A 20681-nucleotide genomic window follows, 5' to 3' on the forward strand; every position below is an offset into this window, starting at 1 on the left:
ATTTAATATATAATATAATGTATATAATTGTGTATGACATATATAATGAACATTATATAATATATAATGTAATACCATAATATGTTACATAATATATAAATATATTAATTTATATGCTTATATATAAATCATAAATATATTATCCCATAACATAATTGATTTGATTAATTTATTAATAATAACCTATCCTGACAATATTTTTAACTTATAGCCTAAAAAGAAAAGAGTTTAGCTTGAAAAACTGTACTGGGTTTCTAGTATTTAATACAGTAAGCCAATTTGCTACACTTAGTTTTTATTCAAGTTATATTCTGTTATGCTGAATTTCTTCAGAATAATGTGAATAGCATAGGTGGCTAAAGGAAAAAGAGTTCATATTAAAAATATGAAGAAATTGTTCTGTGTAAAAATTAGCCACATTAAGGGAATTTATTTAGTCTGGATACGAGAAGACAATAACATTTTATATGTTTTACATATGTATGTATGTATGTATGTATGTATGTATGTATGTATATTTCACTAAGAAACCTTCAGGATAAGTTTAATTTCCAACAAGATAACCAGAATCCATTCTACTAAAAGTTGAGGTTGAAAAACAGGTTACTGTCCAAATTTTTTCATATTTCTTCATTTAAGAACCAGACAGTCTTTTTTGCAAATAAAGGAAACCAAGAGGAAATAAAAGTGAAAACTTTAATTCTCCCTATAGGGAATGAAGGAAAAGAAACATAACTTTTATTGGATGTCAGACATAACACGAGGCAATTAATATTAAGTCTTGTTCTATATACCAATTCTAGGTAGGCATTGCCATTCCCATTTTAAAAATTAGAAAATTATCTAAGATATTTAATTCATAGTTTAAGGATCTAGTTATAACAAAACATAGAGGCAAGATCTGGATCCAAACTTGTATCCATGTGAAATGCATGCTCTTTTCAACAAACTAAGTTGCTTTGATTTAACCTTATTATAATCTTACAGGGTGAAAAATGCAGGTAAATCACCATTAACATGTGCATGTGTGTGTGCATGTGCATGCGTGTGTGTGTGTGAGTAAGCAAAAAAATGAGAGACTGATTTAAGTCTTTGTAAACATATAAAAATGCTTATAAAATACATTATACACACAGAAACATACATACACTTAAACATATATAAACATTAAAAACAAAAAACACATAACCAAGAAGGTTACATAGCAAACTTAGTACTTCAGAATAATAATGGTTTGGGAAGCGCCTGCATAGCTCAGTTGGTTAAGCATCCAACTCTTAATTTTGATTCAGGTCATGAAAAACTAGACAGCCACATAAAAAAGAATGAAACGAGACCACTTTCTTAGACCACATACAAAAATAAACTCAAAATGAATCAGAGACTTAAATGTAAGACCTAATAAAACCATAAAAATGCTAAAATATCATAGGCAGTAAACTATTGGACATCTTAACAATATTTCAGGGGATCTGTCTTCTCAGCCAAGGGCAACAAAAGTAAAACTAAACAATCGGAATTATATCAAACTGAAAATCTTTTGCACAGCAAAGGAAACCGTCAACATACCATGTAACAAAAAGGGCAACCTTCTGAATGAAAGAAGATATTTGCAAATAATGTATTTAATAAAGGGTTAATATCCAAAATATATAAAGAACTCATAAAACTCAACAGTAAAACAACAAATAATCTGATTTTAAAAATGGGTAGAGGACCTGAATAGGTTGTTTTTTTTATAGTAGCCTTCCTAATGGGTGTAAGGTGCACACCTGTTTTTAATGTAAGTAGTGGGTACTATATTATTGGAAATTTTATAGAAAAAATTAAACACCTTTTGGAATGGATAAAGGTCAATTGCCTTAAGATGGATGAGAGGGCACCTGGGTGACTCAGTTGGTTAAGCACCTCAGGTCATGGTCTCATAGCTTCATGGGTTCAAGTCACACATCAGGCTCTGTGCTGATGGCACAGAGTCTCCTTGGGATTCTCTGTCTCCCTTCTCCCTGCCCCTCACCCACTCGTGCTGTCTCTGTCTCAAAATAAAGAAATAAATTGAGAATAATTAATTAATTAATTAATTTAAAAATAGAGTAAAATAAAATAAACTGGATGAAAATCATTCTTCCTTAGACTCATAGGGATAGATTACTGGCTACTATGAAATCAGTCTTTGTTGAGTAAGGAAAACTGTTATCACTCCCACCTGATTTCAATTATTCTGGTAGCGACTACTATAACAGCTGTAGTGGAGAAAGAGAGATCTTCAGGGTACTCAGAACACATCAACAAAAGAGATCATTGCCTAATATAGTAATCAGAAAGTTTTAAACCTTGTATTTCTGACAACCGCAAGGCAAAGCCCCAATGTAATGGTGAGGCTGTGCTGAATTTGGTCGGAATTAATACAACAGCATCTCACACCTTTTTATTTAAAAAAGAAATTTTAGGGGAGGCTGGGTGGCTCAGTTGGTTAAACATCTGACTCCTGATTTCGGCTCTGGTCACAATCTTCCATTTGTGGGATACTCTCTGGGCTCTGTGCTTTCACCCCCAGTTTCTCTACCTCTCTCACTACCACTGCTCTCTCAAATAAATCTCTAAAAAAATTTTAAACCTTCTGAGATGTGGCACTCTCATTTTGATGGGCTTCTCAGTTTATCCCAAGAGATAGAGATTTCTTTCTTATAACCTAGTTTTGAATAAATTCTGAATTTAACTACTAAGGCCTGGGCATTAATTGGCTCATATTTCTGGAGGGTAACTGGATATAATATGTGTCTCAATCCTTACAAAATACATAACCACTCTGCAAGATATTTCATATCTGGAATTACCTTAATGAAATTGCAAAATAAATTAACAAAAATGAAGATTCAAAAATGTTTAAGGATGCTCAAGAGTAGGGACGGGTTAAAAAATGCATCTGACCATTAGAATCTATGCAGCCATTAAACATAATTCCATAGCCGCATTTTATGTTTTATTAATACTTTTTATGCTTTTTATATACTTTTACACAAGCTTTTTAAAACACATCAATATACATTTTAGTATAGTGTTACCCCAAAGTGCATTCATGATATATCATTAGGCGATAAAGCCATAACTATAGCAGAAGGTGAATAAAGCATGAGTATATGAATGTGTGTAACACCATCATGGATTGTTAAATAAAACTCATTACATGTTAAACTAAACACATAGCTACACACAACTTCAATTACAGAAGAGAAACACGAAAATATTATTTTTTCTGGATTGAGGTTATGGTGAATATCATCTTATTTGTTAATTTTGCTTTCTAAATTGTCTATAAAAAATGTATTCAACAGGGAGCCTGGACGGTTCAGTCGGTTAAGCTACTGACTCTTGATTTTCAGCTCAGGTCATAATCTCAAGGTTTGTGAATCTGAGCCCTGCACCAAACTCTGTGCTGACCACACAGAGCCTGCTTGGGATTCTCTCTCTCCCGGACTCTGCCCCTCCCCCACCTGCGCCTGCACACCTGCTCGCGTGCGCGCGCGCGCACTCTCTCTCAAAATAAATAAACTTAAAAAATGAATACACCTGTGTCATATAAAATAATAAAGGAGCGGACACCTGGCCAGAATGCATGCAAACCATTTCTCAGGGTCCACACTGTTAAGCCTTCATCTCTGAGAGGCAGGGCTGACCACCATTATTCAGGATGGAAACCTTTCACTGCCAGAGGGAGCAGGGAGGCTGAGAACATCTGTGCAGGAGGCATCTGTTCTTAACTGCGTGATGACTGTTAACCTCCTCACGTTCAGATAAGGAACAAGGTCAATCAACCTTGTCAATCAAAGGTGTTTCTGTGGCCTTGAAAGAAAAGGTTTAATGCATTGAAAAGACAATTCGTAGGTTCACTTTGGTTTTAAAGCTTAGCATTAAACTTGTTAAAGTTGCAAATGCAAGAACTTACCTTAACCTTAAGCTTTCATCATCAATTTATAAATTATTAGTCTAGCATATTTTAACAGTACCTTATTGGGAGATTTTAATTGATCACTGGCCCTACTTAAAATTTTTTTCTTTTCAAGGTACATTCCTTGAAAAACTGCTCATCTGACAAACTGAAAGATTTGATTAGGTGGGTAGGTAGGTAAGTAGGTAGGTAGGTAGGTAGGTACAAAGATGATAGCAGATTACATATACATACATAATATCTTAATGTTCTCAATATTTTATGTGACTTGGTAAGATATTCAATTCAAAGCAAATCCATCTAGAAATCTAAATCAATTACTCAATTACACATTTTAAGATGGAATTAAAAAGGCAACTTGTTACTTGGTAGGGTATATTCTTTTTGACATTAGAAATCCTTAAAATATCAAGGAGGCACAGAGGTCTTCACACAAAAAGTACAGCTGCTAAACATTTAATTCTCTTAAATATTTCTACTGTAACTTATACATCTTCGAAGGTTAAAAGATCTTTATCCATAAATGGTGCAGAAATATCACTACAAACAGTTTTGAGGTTCCCTCCTCAGTTCAAGTTGTATGTCAATTTGGGATTTCAGCCAAGTTGAGGCCAGGATTTTTGTCAGCGCCACAAGGGTCACCTTGAGCCCTACTCATAGTCTATAAAAGAGACCTCAAAACTTAATGAGGGCTGAATTCAAAACTCTCAAAAGCCACATGACTTATATTCCAAATGTATTCATATCCTTACCTAATTTTTAAGTTAGATGAACTTTCACCCCACTAACTAGATCACTAGATTAAATCCAACATGTTCAGTCTCTGTTTCACTCGGTTCTGATTGTTTTTTTAGATTCTTTCTTCCCGTTAGGACTACAATTCCTATCTGTATTACACAACATCTCATTGAGTTTTGTGTCTTTCTCTCAGCTAGCAGTCATAACATCTAAAGTCTTTCCCCTGACAACTGTGTGTGTATTCACATATATCTTGGAAACATAAAGCAGGAGTGAAAAGAAGGCTAAATTACTGGGAAACTGTTCAGTTTGGGGATACAGAGACCTCGTTTTCTTGCTACCCTACCTTCTATCCCAGGAAAGTTGATAATGTAACACTTACCAATAAAACCTAGGAAACAAGTTCTACTTTTTAAAAATACATACATATTTATTATTTTTTAAAAAACCAGGCCACTTCTCCAGCCTACCTTTTGGAAGAAAGAAAGAGAGTATATTTAAGGGGAAGCTCGTCTGCTCCGTCTGAGATATGGTGTCATATGCGCCTATGGGGTCAGCGGCCTCAGAGCTGTCACACTGCCCTTCAGCCTGTGACTTGCCTTGACAGCAGGGTCCTGACACCCAGAGAGTTTTAGTGCCTTAGCAGAGCCTTTTTCACTTCAGTTATGGGAATTCTGTGGACTAGAGAATTTAATAGTGAACAAGAAAAAGTAAAAATATTGCCTTATATTTAGAACACCTTGCTTATACCCTTCCCAGAGCAGAAAGGTAAAAAGACACTTAACTGTGGTCAAGGATTTAAAACAAACAAACAAAGAAACCACAATGATTTACTGATTCCCAGTCCAAAAATAATGCTGAAAAATCAGAAAAGCAGTCCATCATCCTATAAAAGAGTTACAGCTGGAGATCCTCCATACTTCTAGCCCACTAATCTAAGAAAGCTCCAGTTATAACTGTGCCATGAATAAAAAGATACCAGCATCCAGTACTGGGATTATCATCTACTTACTCAGAAAATGATTAATTTAAGATAAATAGATGCTGGCTTCAGAAACACTGATTGCATTTCCCAGATACCATTGCAGCAACAGTCACTCACCTCAGCTATTATGAAGTATTCAGAGGGATCATTCTTTTCTACTCATGTAACACAAAGCATTCAAGATTTAATCCAGCTCCCTGTATGGTAGAGTTGATTTTTATTCCACTTTACCATCATCCTGCCAGCAGAAACCTCTTCTTCCTTAATTTTCGCTTTCATAACATAACCTTTTTTTGTCCTGCTCATTGCCCACCTTTATATTTCATTATATTAAAATGGCTTAACTGTAAAATATAATAGTAAAATGATGCCACTTAAAACACATTAATAAGTCAAACAGAAAAGAGCAATCACAACCTGATAATAATTTTTTTAATGTTGCAGAGCATGACTATGCTTTAGTTTTCCCTGAAAAGACTTTATGATTAGTTTTTTATTTATTTATGAGAGAGGGGGTGGCACAAGTGAGCAAGGGGCAGACAAAGAGAATCCCATGAGGGGCAGAGAGACAGAGAGAAAAAGAGAAGGAGAGAAAGGAGAGAGAGGGAGCCAGAGAGAACTGGGCTCACCTGAAGCGGGCTTGTGTTTTGCCCCACGCAGGACTGAATCTCACCCAAATAGGGCACAAACTCACCAACCGTGAGATCATGACTTGAGCTGAAGTCAGATGCTTAATGACTGAGCCACCCAGGCGCCCAAGATTAGCTTTTTCAAACTATAGGTTGTAAGCGTAAAGTTATCTTCAGTCAAAAAAAAAAAAAAAAAACCTACTGATTTTTAAATTCTTAGTTCACAAAGAAAACGGCCAGTTGAAGACAAAAAGGATGTGCACTAGGCCAGAGACCTGCACTTGATTCCAATAAAATAACACCATGACCAAGAAGAATTTCCCTCCTTTTATGAGGCAGAGGTCCTGGAGAATGACCTTATAAAACATGTCAGACTAGCCTGGTTCTCAAATACATCACTGGAAGCAAATTTCTAACAACCAAAAATCTGATACTAAACACAAGTCACACTAGTGGCTTCCACCTCTGGAAATTCATTAAACATCACTTCCCACAACCCTGTGAGCCTGGGCCCAAAACAGACTTTAATCAAGAGCCAAAGCTTAGAAGAATGCTTTCTTTTTAATGCTGCACCGTCTTATCCTTGGAAAGTCTCTCTAGAGAGACTCTCTCTCTACTTTTTTCTCTCTCTCTCTCTCTCTCTCACACACACACAGACACAAGATAGATCTTGAATATATGGTCCATGGTAGCTAAGTATGATATTTTGTGAAGTAGACTGGAGATTTAACCCATCAAGCAATGACTAAGCCAGGCTATTTCTGTACCTTGTAAAATTTCCCTAAAATTTCCAGATATTAAAGTTATGTTACACTTTCAGCTCTGTTTATGATAAAAATAAAGTTATCCTTCCCAGAAAACCATAGTCAAAAAAGTATGGCCTCTCTCAAAGTCAAACTGTCTTTAATGAAAAATCATAATCACAAACAAATACAATATTAGCAATCAATACTCAAGTTGTTTGGCTAGAAGTTCTAAGAAGGGAGTGATCCAAATGACATTAATTTTTGACCCTGAAGCTTATTATTGGAACCTGAAAATTTTGCCTTTATCATCATGCTTTTATTCATCTTGTATTAATAGTGAATTTTTCTGAGTATATCACAACTAAACAGTAAAATGGCTCAGCCCATTAAAAGTGAAAAGTTTTGTGTGAATATAAAATATTCACATAGAAATCATAATTGTTTCTATTTAACTAGATCATTGGGTTAGAAGTTAAGACCTTCTTAGTTCAGCCATAATCTTTTTTTTTTTTTTTTTACAAATAGTTTATTGTCAAATTAGTTTCTACATAACACTCAGTGCTCATCCCCAAAGTGCCCTCCTCCATGCCCATCCCCTCCTCCCCCCCACATCCATCAGTCCTCAGTTTTTGTCAGCATTCAAGAGTCTCTCATGGTTTGCCTCTCTCCCTTTCCCCCACCATTTCCGACCTTCTTCTCCCCCTTGTTCCTCCGTCAAGTTCCTCCTAATCCTCCTATACGTGCAAACATATGGTATTTGTCCTTCTCTGCCTGACTTATTTCGCTCAGCATAACACCCTCAAGGTCCATCCATGTTGCTACACATGGCCAGATTTCATTGTTTCTCATTGCCATGTAGTATTCCATGGTATAGATAAACCACATCTTCTTGATCCATTCATCTGTTGATGGACACTTAGGCTCTTTCCATGTTTTAGCTATTGTGGAGAGTGCTGCTATGAACATTGGGGTACATGTGCTCCTATGCCTCAGCATTTCTGTATCCCTTGGGTAAATTCCTAGCAGTGCTATTGCTGGGTCATAAGGGAGTTCTATTGTTAGTTTCCTGAGGAACCTCCACACTGTTTTCCAGAGGGGCTGTACCAGTTTACATTCCCACCAACAGTGCAGGAGGGTGCCCGTTTCTCCACATCCTCGCCAGCATCTAGAGTTCTCTGATTTGCTCATTTTAGCCACTCTGACTGGCGTGAGGTGGTATCTCAGTGTGGTTTTGATTTGTATTTCCCTGATGAGGAGGGATGCTGAGCATCGTTTCATGTGTCTGTTGGCCATCTGGATGTCCTCTTTGGAGAAGTGTCTGTTCATGTCTTCTGCCCATTTCTTCACTGGGTTGTTTGTTTTTCGGGCGTGGAGTTTGGTGAGTTCCTTATAGATTCTGGATATTAACCCTTTATCTGATATGTCATTTGCAACTATCTTTTCCCATTCCGTTGGTTGCCTATTAATTTTCTGGGTTGTTTCCTTGGCTGTGCAGAAGCTTTTAATCTTGATGAGGTCCCAACAGTTTATTTTTGCTCTCGATTCCCTTGCTTTTGGGGATGTGTCAAGTAAGAAGTTGCTGCGGTGGAGGTCAAGGAGGTTGTTTCCTGCTTTCTCCTCTAGGGTGTTGATAGTTTCCTGTCTCACGTTCAGGTCCTTTATCCATTTTGAGTTGATTTTTGTGCATGGTGTGAGAAAATGATCTAGTTTCATTCTTCTGCATGTTGCTGTCCAGTTCTCCCAACACCATCTGTTAAAAAGGCTGTCTTTTTTCCATTGGATATTCTTTCCTGCTTTGTCAAAGATCAGTTGGCTGTATACTTTTGGGTCCACTTCTGAGTTCTCAATTCTGTTCCATTGGTCTATGTGTCTGTTTTTGTGCCAATACCATACTGTCTTGAGGATGACAGCTTTGTAGTAGAGGCTGAAGTCTGGGATGGTGATACCTCCCGTTTTGGTTTTATTTTTCAGTATTACTTTGGCTATTCGGGGTCTTTTGTGGTTCCATACAAATTTTTGGATAGTTTGTTCTAGTTTTGAGAAGTATGCTGGTGCAATTTTGATTGGAATTGCATTGAATGTGTAGAGTGCTTTAGGTAGTAATGACATCTTAACTATATTTATTCTTCCTATCCATGAGCATGGAATGTTTTTCCATTTCTTTGTGTCTTCTTCAATTTCCTTCATAAGTTTTCTATAGTTTTCATCATACAGATCTCTTGTATCCTTGGTTAGGTTTATTCCGAGGTATTTTATGGTTTTTTGTGCAATTGTGAATGGGATCAGTTTCTTGATTTCTCTTTCTGTTGCTTCATTATTGGTGTATAAAAATGCAACCGATTTCTGTACGTTGATTTTGTACCCTGCAACTTGGCTGAATTCTTGGATCAGTTCTAGTAGGCTTCTGGTGGAGTCTGTCGGGTTTTCTATGTAGAGTATCATGTCATAGTTCAGCCATAATCTTATCAAATGTGATGCTTAAAACCTCTCAAGGCTAACAGAGGGACAAAATGATTATTTATCCATATGTCAGCACACAAAGGTACAGAGTCCTAGACAGCCTTGCCTAGGGACTCTCCTGGAATAAGTATTCATACTGAAAAAGGTTTTCCATGGGGTCAGTAGTGGCATAGATGTAGCTGAGAGGTGTCTGTCATAGAGACAAAGACCTGGGGTGACAGATGAGGCATGGACCAGAAAGGCATTCATGCATCGCTAGCAGATGCCAGCGCTGAAGAATGATGATGGAGTGCCAGATGCCTACACTTCCCCACTGTGATGCCACTGTAGCCCCTGAGACTGTCCTCCCAAATGAAGTCATCACCCAAGTAGATGTTCAGTTTGTATAATTCACTTCACAAAAAAGGGACTGTGCTTTATGATTACATATATTAAAACAATGGTGTGTAGTTTTTCATGAGGCTGTCAAACATCCACAACTACTAATGTTAGGAGGAATAACTTCTGAACAAGTAAGGATTTTCCCTGAATTAGAATGAGCAAAAGGGCTTTAAATTTAGCATAGGCTGGAAAGGTTGCAGGATCGTAGAGATTTGCATAAATAGAGGAAAATTTGTTTGGGTACCTAGGATACAGCAAATCTTTAAAAATATTTCACTATGGTGGCGCCTGGGTGGCTTAGTCGGTTAAGCGTCTGACTTTCGCTTAGGTCATGATCTCGCGGTTTGATCTCGAGCCCGCGTCGGGCTCTGTGCTGACTGCCAGCTCAGAGCCTGGAGACTGTTTCAGTCTGTGACTCCCTCTATCTCTGACTCTCCCCTGCTCACGCTGTCTCTCTCTCTCTCTCCTAGATATAAATAAAAAATATTAAAAAAAAATATTTCACTATGTTGTTTTTACCTACTGCTTCTATGGATATATGAAACAAAAATGATATGGTTACTTAGACTTGGAATATTAACATTACTCTTCATTTAAACAGAAATATTTCCCAAATTTTTAAATTCTAGCCTAATCTTCATTACATGTATGGGGCGTAACAATATTTTAGTAGGCATTTTTGACTCTAGGATTTTGCCTCCCCAAATATCCCTAAATACACTTATTAAAATCATTAAGCATGGCACCCATCATATTACTTCTCTGTGAAAAAATATTTCCTGGCTCTCTTCTGAGCACCACAATATTCAGATTCCTGTAACTTTTTGAATAGCCCTAGGGCCATTCTTCTTATTGAAACAGCTCTCATATTTCCTGAAAAGTAATCTAACAAGAAGTATCATCTCAGTACTTCCGTATTGCACGCATGTATGTTTTTGTCAGCCTTGAAATAACGTAAGCTACTTGATGGCCGTAATATCAATTGGCTTCTTTGTGCCATGCTTTCCTTAACTGCAAAAGGAATATGTTATGTCCGTGGTGCTAAGTTTCCTCCCAACTCTAAACTTCTTTTGGTTCCATATTCTCCATTCTGCACAGCACATTGATCAAAATTAAACCAAAATCAAGCACTAAAATAGATATTAGGTTACTGATGATGCGTTTTAGCAGAACAGATTAAGTGAACAAAAGTAGATAGCTGCTCTGAAATTACAAAGATACTACTCCAAGCATAATGACTTCTGTATGTTGAAGGCAACTTTGTTACTTTAACTCAAAGATTTTTAAAGTCATGAAAAACTAAGTTAAGGCTTGTTGTGTTTAGATCATTGACATAATGTGTACCAAGTGTTAGTAATTTATATGTCTTTGGGGGCTCTTCTGTTTGCAGAACATAAATTTGATTTAAAAAAAATAAAAGGAAGAATATACAATACAGAGTTCAGTGTTATTTACGGTCTCCAAAATCTCTGTTTAAAGATAGTGATCTAACAATGTTTTCAAAGCTTATAATATAGCATTCAATTTTAAGACTCCGCCTTTCTGGCTGGACACAATGGCCGTTTAGAAAGAAAAAAAGAACAATATATAGTATGCTAGTTTTTAATAGAGAAAAACCTAGTATCACTGTAGAATAATTACCCTATAATCTTCTTCCTCTGGAATTTACTACCAGAGTGCTTTCATTCTTCTTACTGCCAAATGTTTTGGAGGAGTAGTCTACTCTTTGACCAGTTATTCTATATTAACTCAAGTCAATGACTGCAACCTGGCTTCCTTCAATCATTTTACTGAACGTGTTTATTTTTATAAGTCTCTAGGACACTTGTAGTTGCCAATACTAGAAGGTCACTTCAGTCCTCCAGCATTTTACCTCTCTTTAGAATTTTACCATTATCACCCTCTTTTAAACCTCCTTCCTTAATTGACCTTCGTGGCTCTGTTTCCTTAGTTCCTCACCCACTTTTGTTCTGTTGCGTCTTTCACTGGCTCCCATTTGCCCACTTGTCAAAATTAAGCGTTTTACATGGTTTCCTCTCCACCGTCTTCCTTCCTGTCATTATCTTACAAGTACATTGGTGCCCCCGGTTTCAACTTTTCCCTCAGGGCAAATCACAATCATATTTGCATCATGATGCTGACTTTTCTAGATCTCCAGGCTCCTAACTACATTTCTACTTGGATGTTCCTATGGCCAGTCCACTTCGACATAATAGTTACAAATTATTTTTCTTCTCAAATCTGGGCTTTCTCCTCTATCCTCCATTCATATGTTAAAAATAAGTCTTCCCAGCTACTGACATTAAAATCCATGATCTCTCTTTAAATCTCTCCTTAGCTTACCATCTACATCCAAATGACCAAGTCATGTCTACCTTGGTGATGACTTGCATACATTCCTCATTCTTAGCAACTGCCAAAATCTTTAAAGACCCACCTTTCTCTCAGTCATAGGCTTTAGGCTAGTCACACAAAGAGGATCTCACTTCATGCAAGGTTTTTCTAAACTGAAGTTCCTGGACTGTGCCTTGATAACAGCTCCATCTTTCAGCTCTGTCTCTTCCCATTCTGACTGCCAATCAGTAAGCCCAGACATCCCTGAGTTGATCCTTCTTCTTGTTCCACTTGGTCCAGCATCCACTTTGGCACAACTTCTATGCATCAGCAGGCTCTCAAACTAAACTATCCCACACCACGAACACTCACAACACAAATACCCACAACACACGTATTACCTTTTATCAAACCAGTACCACAGCCTATTGGGTTTTTTTAATGTTACTTTTTTCTGAACAGAACAGTAATGTAGACATTTAGAAAACTTTAATAAATGCAAAACAAATATTGCCATCAAATTCCATCAATTTTAACAGTTGATTAGATTCCCCTCTAATCTGTTCATATTATCTTTTTAAAATAAAATGGGAATCACATGTTATATGTAACTTAGCATATTATGTTATTTACTTTGAGAATAACTGTTTTCCGTGCATTTAAAATATTCTTCAAAATTTATTTCAGGGCCTCACAGTATTCCATAATTAACACATCTATTCAATTTTTCAAAGTTCTCTCTAAATTCCTACAATAACCATCTGTTCATTAAAGTATTTGTCAATAATGTTATTTACGATATGTACCCAGAAGAGGCATTATGTAGAGTATGAAAGTTTTAAGCTCACGGTCATATTACTATATTACTTTTGAGAAGAGTGAAACCAATTTACTCTTTGACTGGCAGAAGATAAGAGCACGCATTCCCCAGCTGCAGAATTCCTAAAAGTTACTGGCTGCCTCCAGTATTTCCCGTCTCTAACTCCTCTGCACTTCACAGGAAACTTTCTAAAACACAGTTATGATTACAGGCACTCAAAAAGTACCAGTGATTCCCTACCACCCACAGAGCAAAATTCATACCTCTGAGTGTGGCATCCGAGTCCTCTGGAAAAGAGTCACAGCTTCTTTCTTCTCCTCTTGCATGTCTCTCTTCTGTGCTCACCCTCCAACCTAGACCAGCAGTTCCCCTCAGAGCTATACTTAGAATCACCTGGAGAGGCTCTCACAAACACACATGCTAGCATTCCTTTTCACTCTAATTAAATACGAACCACGAGCTGGCTTCTTTTTTAATTCTCCACCAGATGATTCTCATAGACGGCCAGTGTTTAAATCATAAACCAGCCCATTCTTCCTTAAACTGAAATAGGTGGAAACACTATAAGGATGTTTGTCAAAAATGCACATTTTTGGACCACCCTTGAAGTGCACTAACTCAGACTTTGTAGGGTTAGACACCAGGAATCTATCATTTAACAAACGTGCAGATTCTATAGATTGAGAACTACACTCTAGTTAACTATACCATTGCCATTTTCTTAATGAAGTGTCACATTTCCCAACTCTGTAATATATCCTCTCTTCTTGCTTTATAGCAAGTATAGTATCTTTATACTTCTTGCTTATAGAGTCTGTTCTGTATCTTCCCTAATCCCCATCTCTTCCCTACCCCCCTCCATGTAAATCATATCTTCTTTTATGTTCAACTTAAATACTAGTTCTTCCAGTCAGGTTTAATTACTCCAGCATTTTTTTGTTTTCTGGGTTCGTTATTTATGTCTTTCTTCTCCAGTCCTGTACTAAACATAATTGTGTAGACTTTAAGATCTACTAATAGAAATGATTCTTTCATGTGTAGATATAATATCTGATTTAAAAGAATATCTCCACAGTGTCTGGCACATTTTTCTACCTATAGTAAATATATGCTAAATGTTTGAATTGAATAACAAAGTATTTTTAGCCTGTGTTCTCCTTGATAAATAATTCCCAAGCTCTCCTTGATAAATAATTACCAAACACTTCTCCACGTTTTTGACAACAGAAGCAATGCTGAAGAAGGTAATCTAGTTTCCTTTTTTTAAATACGTCTTCAAATATTTCGTGATTTGATAACATCTTTTTTGCTCTGCTAAATCAAGTTGTTTTTGTTGTTGTTGTTGTTGTTGGCTACTTAATAGTTTAGGCATGTGATCTTAGTGAAAGGTTCTACCCAGGTTGTTAGCCATTTATTTAGAACATGAATTCTCATGCTAATTATTTAGACATACCAAAACACAGAAAATGTTAGTGGCAATGATTTAGAATTTTCTCTGTTTCTCTAGTATCTGAGTACTGGCGAAAGGTTAAAGTGGGATCTGCTATTCCAGAGAGAATAGAAGCAAGTCAGTGCATATCCTCTCATTCTAAAGAAATGAATTCAAGAAACATTCACAAAGCCACTTTCCAGTTCTGTTCCCCTGGGAAGACCATGCCCACTAGAAGCTCTTTCATTAAGCTTTCCAAAAAACCAGAGGCACCCTTTATTCCTCAGTGATTTTAAAGCATTGAACATCATTCACATTGTATATATTCTGTTTTCCCCTGCCTTATAGTCATTCATGGACATCTCAATGCCTCTCACCAGACTCCAAACTCCTAATTTTAGGGAGCAGGTGTTTTCCATGTTTGTGTTTCTTATAATGCCCATGATATTACCTGGCACACCAAATGTGTAGATAAACCTGAGATAAATGAGAGATTAAAGACAGTAAATCAATTTGGTTGAATTATAGGTAATTATTAATTATGAGTTTTCAATTTCATTTATCCAAACCACAAGGTATCCTTCATTTCCAGAAAAATTGTCATGTCATAGAGAAGCAAAGAATGGTCCTGTGAGCATGGATACTGAGAGGGAATAATTTTCCTGCTCTTTAGCCTAGGTAGACAGAATAGGGAGGTTGCTGAAAGCGTGTTTGAATTGTGTGTAAAGCACTTAAGTAGCCCATGCTTTAGTTTTGTCTTCTATAATTATGGGTTAAATTTTCTATCTACCTTATAGGGTTGTAGTGAAGATTGAATTAATTAATATATGTAAAAGCATCTAACGTAGGACACATGGTAAATAATCAATTAGTGATATTTAATCTTTCTAATCCTTTCTTTCTGCCTCACAAAGAAAAGGATCCTGGGAGTCTATTTTTCAGGAACATGTGGTTCCAGAAAATAAAACCAGAGCATAAAGTATATAGTAAATATTAAGATGCATGCTTGACATGAGTTACAAACACATGCTGTATACTTCTGTGAAATGAACTGGATATCAAGAGCAGATAGTAGAATATCTGAAAGAGGACTCTTCAGCATTATCAGTTTCCATTCAGGTTCTGCTACTTGTCAGTTGTTTGAATGTAACTATTTACTCTAACAGATCACTCTGGGAGAACAAACACCAATGTCTTCTTATCCCATTGGATAGACAGAGGAACCCTTCTGTTCGACTTGCCACCTGAAGATAAATAACTGGCCCTTAATCGATGGAACACAAGTACGGTGGCACCTGAGAATTCAAATGCCAAGTGTCCATTAAAAGGAGCTTGCACAATTATCAATTATAATTTCATACAACCGGCACATAAAAAATTGTCCACACTGTGTGTTGTTTTTATTCCTATCTACTCAAAATTCTTGACACTTAAGAGTATGGTTGATGAAAGACAAGAAAACAAGGTAAATTGCCTTTAAATGTGATGTGACAATGAAACTAAATGTGGAAGCAACAACCCAGCAACTAAACATGCATTGAGAAATGGAAAAATACATTGGGAAAATATGGGTCAAACTATTATCTCTGATGGTAAAAATACTGATTCTAAAAGTGTTCAGTTGAACCACATAAAACTGAGAAATGTATAGAATTGCCCTCTCCTACTATTCTGTGGAGGGGAAGTAAACAGGAAACACTTTATAAAAGATGTATCTCCTGAGCTTTAGGAAACAGATGTGTCATAGGGTCTCAGATTTTCATGTTCTTAGCTGAATAGGCAACGTGGGAAAATTCTGAGGGTGGGAGATTCTTATTAAAATCCAAATAAATGGCAAGGACTACAAAGAAATCAACAACCTACGATACATTTCAAAGTAAAAAGTAAAAAGGCTTAGTAACAGAATATAGTTGGGGGATGATCTTTAGGAAGCATGAAGAGATAGAACCAAGGATGTTGGCTAGAAAATGAGAGAAAATTGTAAACTGAGACACATATACAGTTATTTGTAAAGGGAAATATCCAGAAAATAATAGTTAAAATGTTGGTATTTTAAATTTAAAAGGTCAGCGGTACATCCAAGGAGAAGAGTTGTAAACATGATTACAGTTTGGGAGCCTTCTGTACAGAAAAAAAAAAAAAAAAATACTGGGATGGAAATTCCATTTTTTTTTCTTCTTTCTCAACACCAACAAACTTACTGTATCTTCCTTGAACCTTATATTGAGGAGGAGTCCAAGTCCATGGCTGGACTGAGCAGGAAAGGCTCCATGGTCAATCTGCAATGTCGATCTTTAAATTGGGAGGTGAGAATGACATACCTGCCCTCACAAAAGATGGTGCTAACATACTTGGGCAGATGAGCACAGAGCCTCAGCTTCTCCCAGAGCTGAGTGTGAGAGGGAAGCGAGCAAGGCCGCAAACAGAGATTTGGCAAGAAATTCAGGCAGGGTCAGAATCATAGAAACCAAGAGAGGAGAGAAGCCCATAAAGAAGGCTGTGATCAACACAATCACATTCTACAAAGTAGTAGGAATAATGAGGCAGAAAACAAGCCCTGGTCTGAACAATGACAAGTTTCTCATGTGCCTTCGTTAAGACTGTATCATTTCAGGAAGCGATGAAGTGAATGAACCCTGTAAAAAATTAGTCAGTTTGGGGGCATCTGGGTGGCTCAGCCGGTTGAGCGTCCGACTTTGGCTCAGGTCATGATCTCATGGTTCGTGGGTTTGAGCCCCACGCCAGGCTCTGTGCTGACAGCTAGCTCAGAGCCTGGAGCCTGTTTCGGATTCTGTGTCTCCTTCTCTGTCTGATCCTCCCCTGTTCATGCTGTCTCTCTCTCTCTCAGAAATAAATAAAACATTAAAATTAAAAAATTTTTAAAAACTAGTCAGTTTTTATGTACCAAACAATCAAAGAATTATGAAGTCACCTGTTATTACTGTATGTCATTAAAAACGGATCATAAATTTGGATAACACAACTTAGGAGGTTAAAAGTACTCTAAGGTTTACTTTCTAAAAATTGAGGGGCGCCTGGGTGGCTTAGTCGGTTAAGCGTCCGACTTTCGCTTAGGTCATGATCTCGCGGTTCGTGGGTTCGAGCCCCGCATCGGACTCTGTGCTGACTGCCAGCTCAGAGCCTGGAGCCTGTTTCAGTCTGTGACTCCCTCTCTCGCTGACCCTCCCCTGCTCACGCTGTCTCTCTCTCTCTACTAGAAATAAATAAAAACATAAAAAAAAAAAAAGTTTAAAAATTGAATTCAGAGTGTTTTCTAACCTTCTTTTAAAATTATGATTACAGCCCAAATGAATGCAATTTTAAGAAATTGTATTATAAATTTTTATTATAAAAAATAACTTTATACTACATTAAGAAAATCTTCAGAATTTTCTTAAAGCAGTCACCATCATACAGAATCTGACAGGTGCTCTTAATTTGTGTATAAATAGACAGAGTAAGGAGGTTGCTTTAAAGCATACTTGAATTGTGTGCAAGGTATATAACTATTCCACACTTTAGTTTTCTTTTCCAGAAATTGTGGACAAAAAGTGAAAAGAAAAGAAAATGTCTAGGAAGATGTTCAGGTCCAGCATCTCTCTGACTACCAAAGGCACCTGGCTAAGAATATGCCATTTCTAGAAAAGAAGCCCTCATTTCCTCTACTATGATGTTGAGGTGTCTGTTGAGATAACATCATTAAATTAAGAAATGGTACTTGCCAGTGTGCTCTGGCCCTTTAACACCACTGGTGTCATGACTCACTAAAGCACCATAGAAACGAGAATAGAACATATGGGACAGCTGGGAGCACCCAAGACACTGGCAGTTGGAAAAGTGATGGAGGGAAAGTAGGACCTCAGAGGCAGGTAAAAGCAAGAAGAGCTCAAAGAAGGAAAGACATGTTAAGATGACCTGGAGGCAACATAAAGATTTGGAAGAAGAGTAAGTTAAAAGTAACACAAGTTATTATTTGATACCCACAGCAACAACAACAACGAAAAGAAGGATGTTTATTGATCATAAAAAAAAGAATCAAAACTAGTTACTTCAAAAATATACTGTTACTATACAATCAATAGTATTAACTTTTCATATACTGAGTAAAGATAAAGTAAGCCAATTAGGACTTAAGAATTTCCCAAATTTTTAAAAAATTTTACTGTACCAGTTAAATTTATAAAAGAAACTGGGAAATTACCATAAAAATACCACTTTTTAAAATGTGACAAATTGAGGACAATCTATAATTAGCATTACACTTATGAAATGCCATTTTAATGTGATGCCGATGCTTTGGTCAGTGACTGTGAGCAGGTGTGTTCCTGTGTGTACGTGTATGTGTATGTGTGTGTGATTCAAGAATGGGCGCTGACAAAAAATGTACTATAAATTGAAGGAGAAAATAATGCAAACGAAAACGGAGTTTAACTTACTCTAAGTATGTTCTTTCTTCTATCCACTCCATTCCCCAGTGTATTAGAGGGTTTTTCTCTACAATGTGAATGTTAGGTTTTTTTCAATGTAAACTTTTTAAAAAAGATCTCTATAATTTGAATCTTGTTTTAAAATTCTCTTTTATTTCAAAGACGGTATTGTTGATAACACTGGGAAGGGATTTTGCTACATATTAGCATTTGACAAATGGATGAAATTTTATTTGTTTGTTTGTTTGTTTGGGCAGAAGAAATAAAAAAAGAGTTCATCACTGAAGAGGTATCCTGATAATGTCAATGGTGTGATAGGTTACAAACCAGAATCATTTAGAAGAATAAATAGGACCCATCATGTCCTTCTCAGGCCATACCCAAAAGGCCATCAAAAAGACTTTTCCAACGGAAGCTCTTCTAATGCCCCAAGTTCCACGTGGCAATTACTTGCATCTTCAGGAAGAGAAGCAAAGACTACAGCTCAAGAAATTCCTTCTTCATAGGATGTTTCTAGTGGCCAAGATCACAGCAAACATGGAAAAAAAAGATATTGCTGACTACTATGAACAAGTGTTTCAGTCGATTTTGAAACATCACATAGAAGAAGCAGTGACCGGGTTTCTGCTCATCTATCCTACTTCTATTCTGCATATCCTTGAGTCCTCCAGTGGTACCCTTTATCAAATTCTCTTAGATCATCTTGACCAGGAGAAGAATGGTACAGAATTTTTTATCCAAGGGATGAAAATTATAGCTGTGTCCCACAACATCCCAACAAGGCTCTTCATGCAATGGCATGTTTCAGTAATAAAAGTTCCAGTCATGTATCTTGATGACGTCACACAGACACAGTCCCTAGGAGAGGTCATCACCGAGTTTCTCACCCAGACTCATAAACTGGCACTCCACCTTTTAAAGACTGTGAAAGTGGGTGCTAAAGGACCAGGGGACACCTTGCACCAACTTGCACCTGAATTGCTCATCCCAGAACAAATAATAAAGTACTTGTGCAAATCTGAAGAATTCATGAATCCAGAAGCATTCCTAAACATGTATAACAGACCCATACATATCACTTTGGATTCTGAGGTGATCTGGCCTGCTCCTTCCCGTTTCTAGGATTGAGAGACACGTGGTTGGTGCAGTCCAGTCTCTCAAGGAATGGATACTACTTAAGTAAAGGAAAATATGTCTGAGGTAACTCTTCTTTTTAAAAAAGAATGGCCATATGCCATGATATACACAAAGGTAATATATGAATCTTTACAGAGTATGTTGAGCTAAACTTGAAAATTTACATCTATTCTGATAGCAAGTTCAAGACTGTTTTAATAGGTGGAGGGCTTTAATAAGTCAATGATTGCTCAAAAGTTAACATCATTTCAGCGAAATGGCTTAATTTTTTAAAGAAAAGTATAGATGACAAAGGACAATTCAGATTCATATGCTCATTTATTCAACAGTCAATGAGAGGTTGCACCACTCAGAATCAAATTTCAGGAAAAATGACTTTGTTCCTGGAATATAAAATTTGGGGGGAAAACACCATTACTGAGTTGCTTGCAATGTATGTTTAAAGGGTAGTATGTGTAAAAGTAAATATGGTATGATATATGATCATTATTTTCATTCGTAGTATATAGGAAAGCCTTGAAGAATAATTATCGATTCCTGAACTCAGAAAACAAAACCTAAACTTTAAAAACAGTTCCAAAGTTGACATATTCTTAAATGCCTAATCAAGAATATTGAGACCATTACAAGGCTGAACAACAATAAC

At 36.7% G+C, this 20681-nt stretch overlaps 1 protein-coding gene across 1 annotated transcript; it reads left to right on the forward strand.

The window, feature by feature from the left end:
* Positions 1 to 18266: 18266 nt before the first annotated feature.
* Positions 18267 to 20097, forward strand: TEX47 (testis expressed 47). Its single transcript, XM_039223355.1, has 2 exons — positions 18267 to 18416; positions 19156 to 20097. The coding sequence occupies exon 2, from the start codon at positions 19259 to 19261 to the stop codon at positions 20018 to 20020; it is 762 nt and encodes a 253-aa protein (XP_039079286.1). The 5' UTR covers positions 18267 to 18416; positions 19156 to 19258; the 3' UTR covers positions 20021 to 20097.
* Positions 20098 to 20681: the final 584 nt, after the last annotated feature.

Source organism: Hyaena hyaena, unplaced genomic scaffold (genome assembly GCF_003009895.1).
Source record: "Hyaena hyaena isolate Hyena2069 unplaced genomic scaffold, ASM300989v1 scaffold_1331, whole genome shotgun sequence".
Lineage (NCBI taxonomy): Eukaryota > Metazoa > Chordata > Mammalia > Carnivora > Hyaenidae > Hyaena > Hyaena hyaena.

Coding starts and splice junctions, on each gene's coding strand:
- TEX47 (XM_039223355.1), top strand. CDS start 19,259: ATGTCCTTCTCAGGCCATACCCAAAAGGCCATCAAAAAGACTTTTCCA.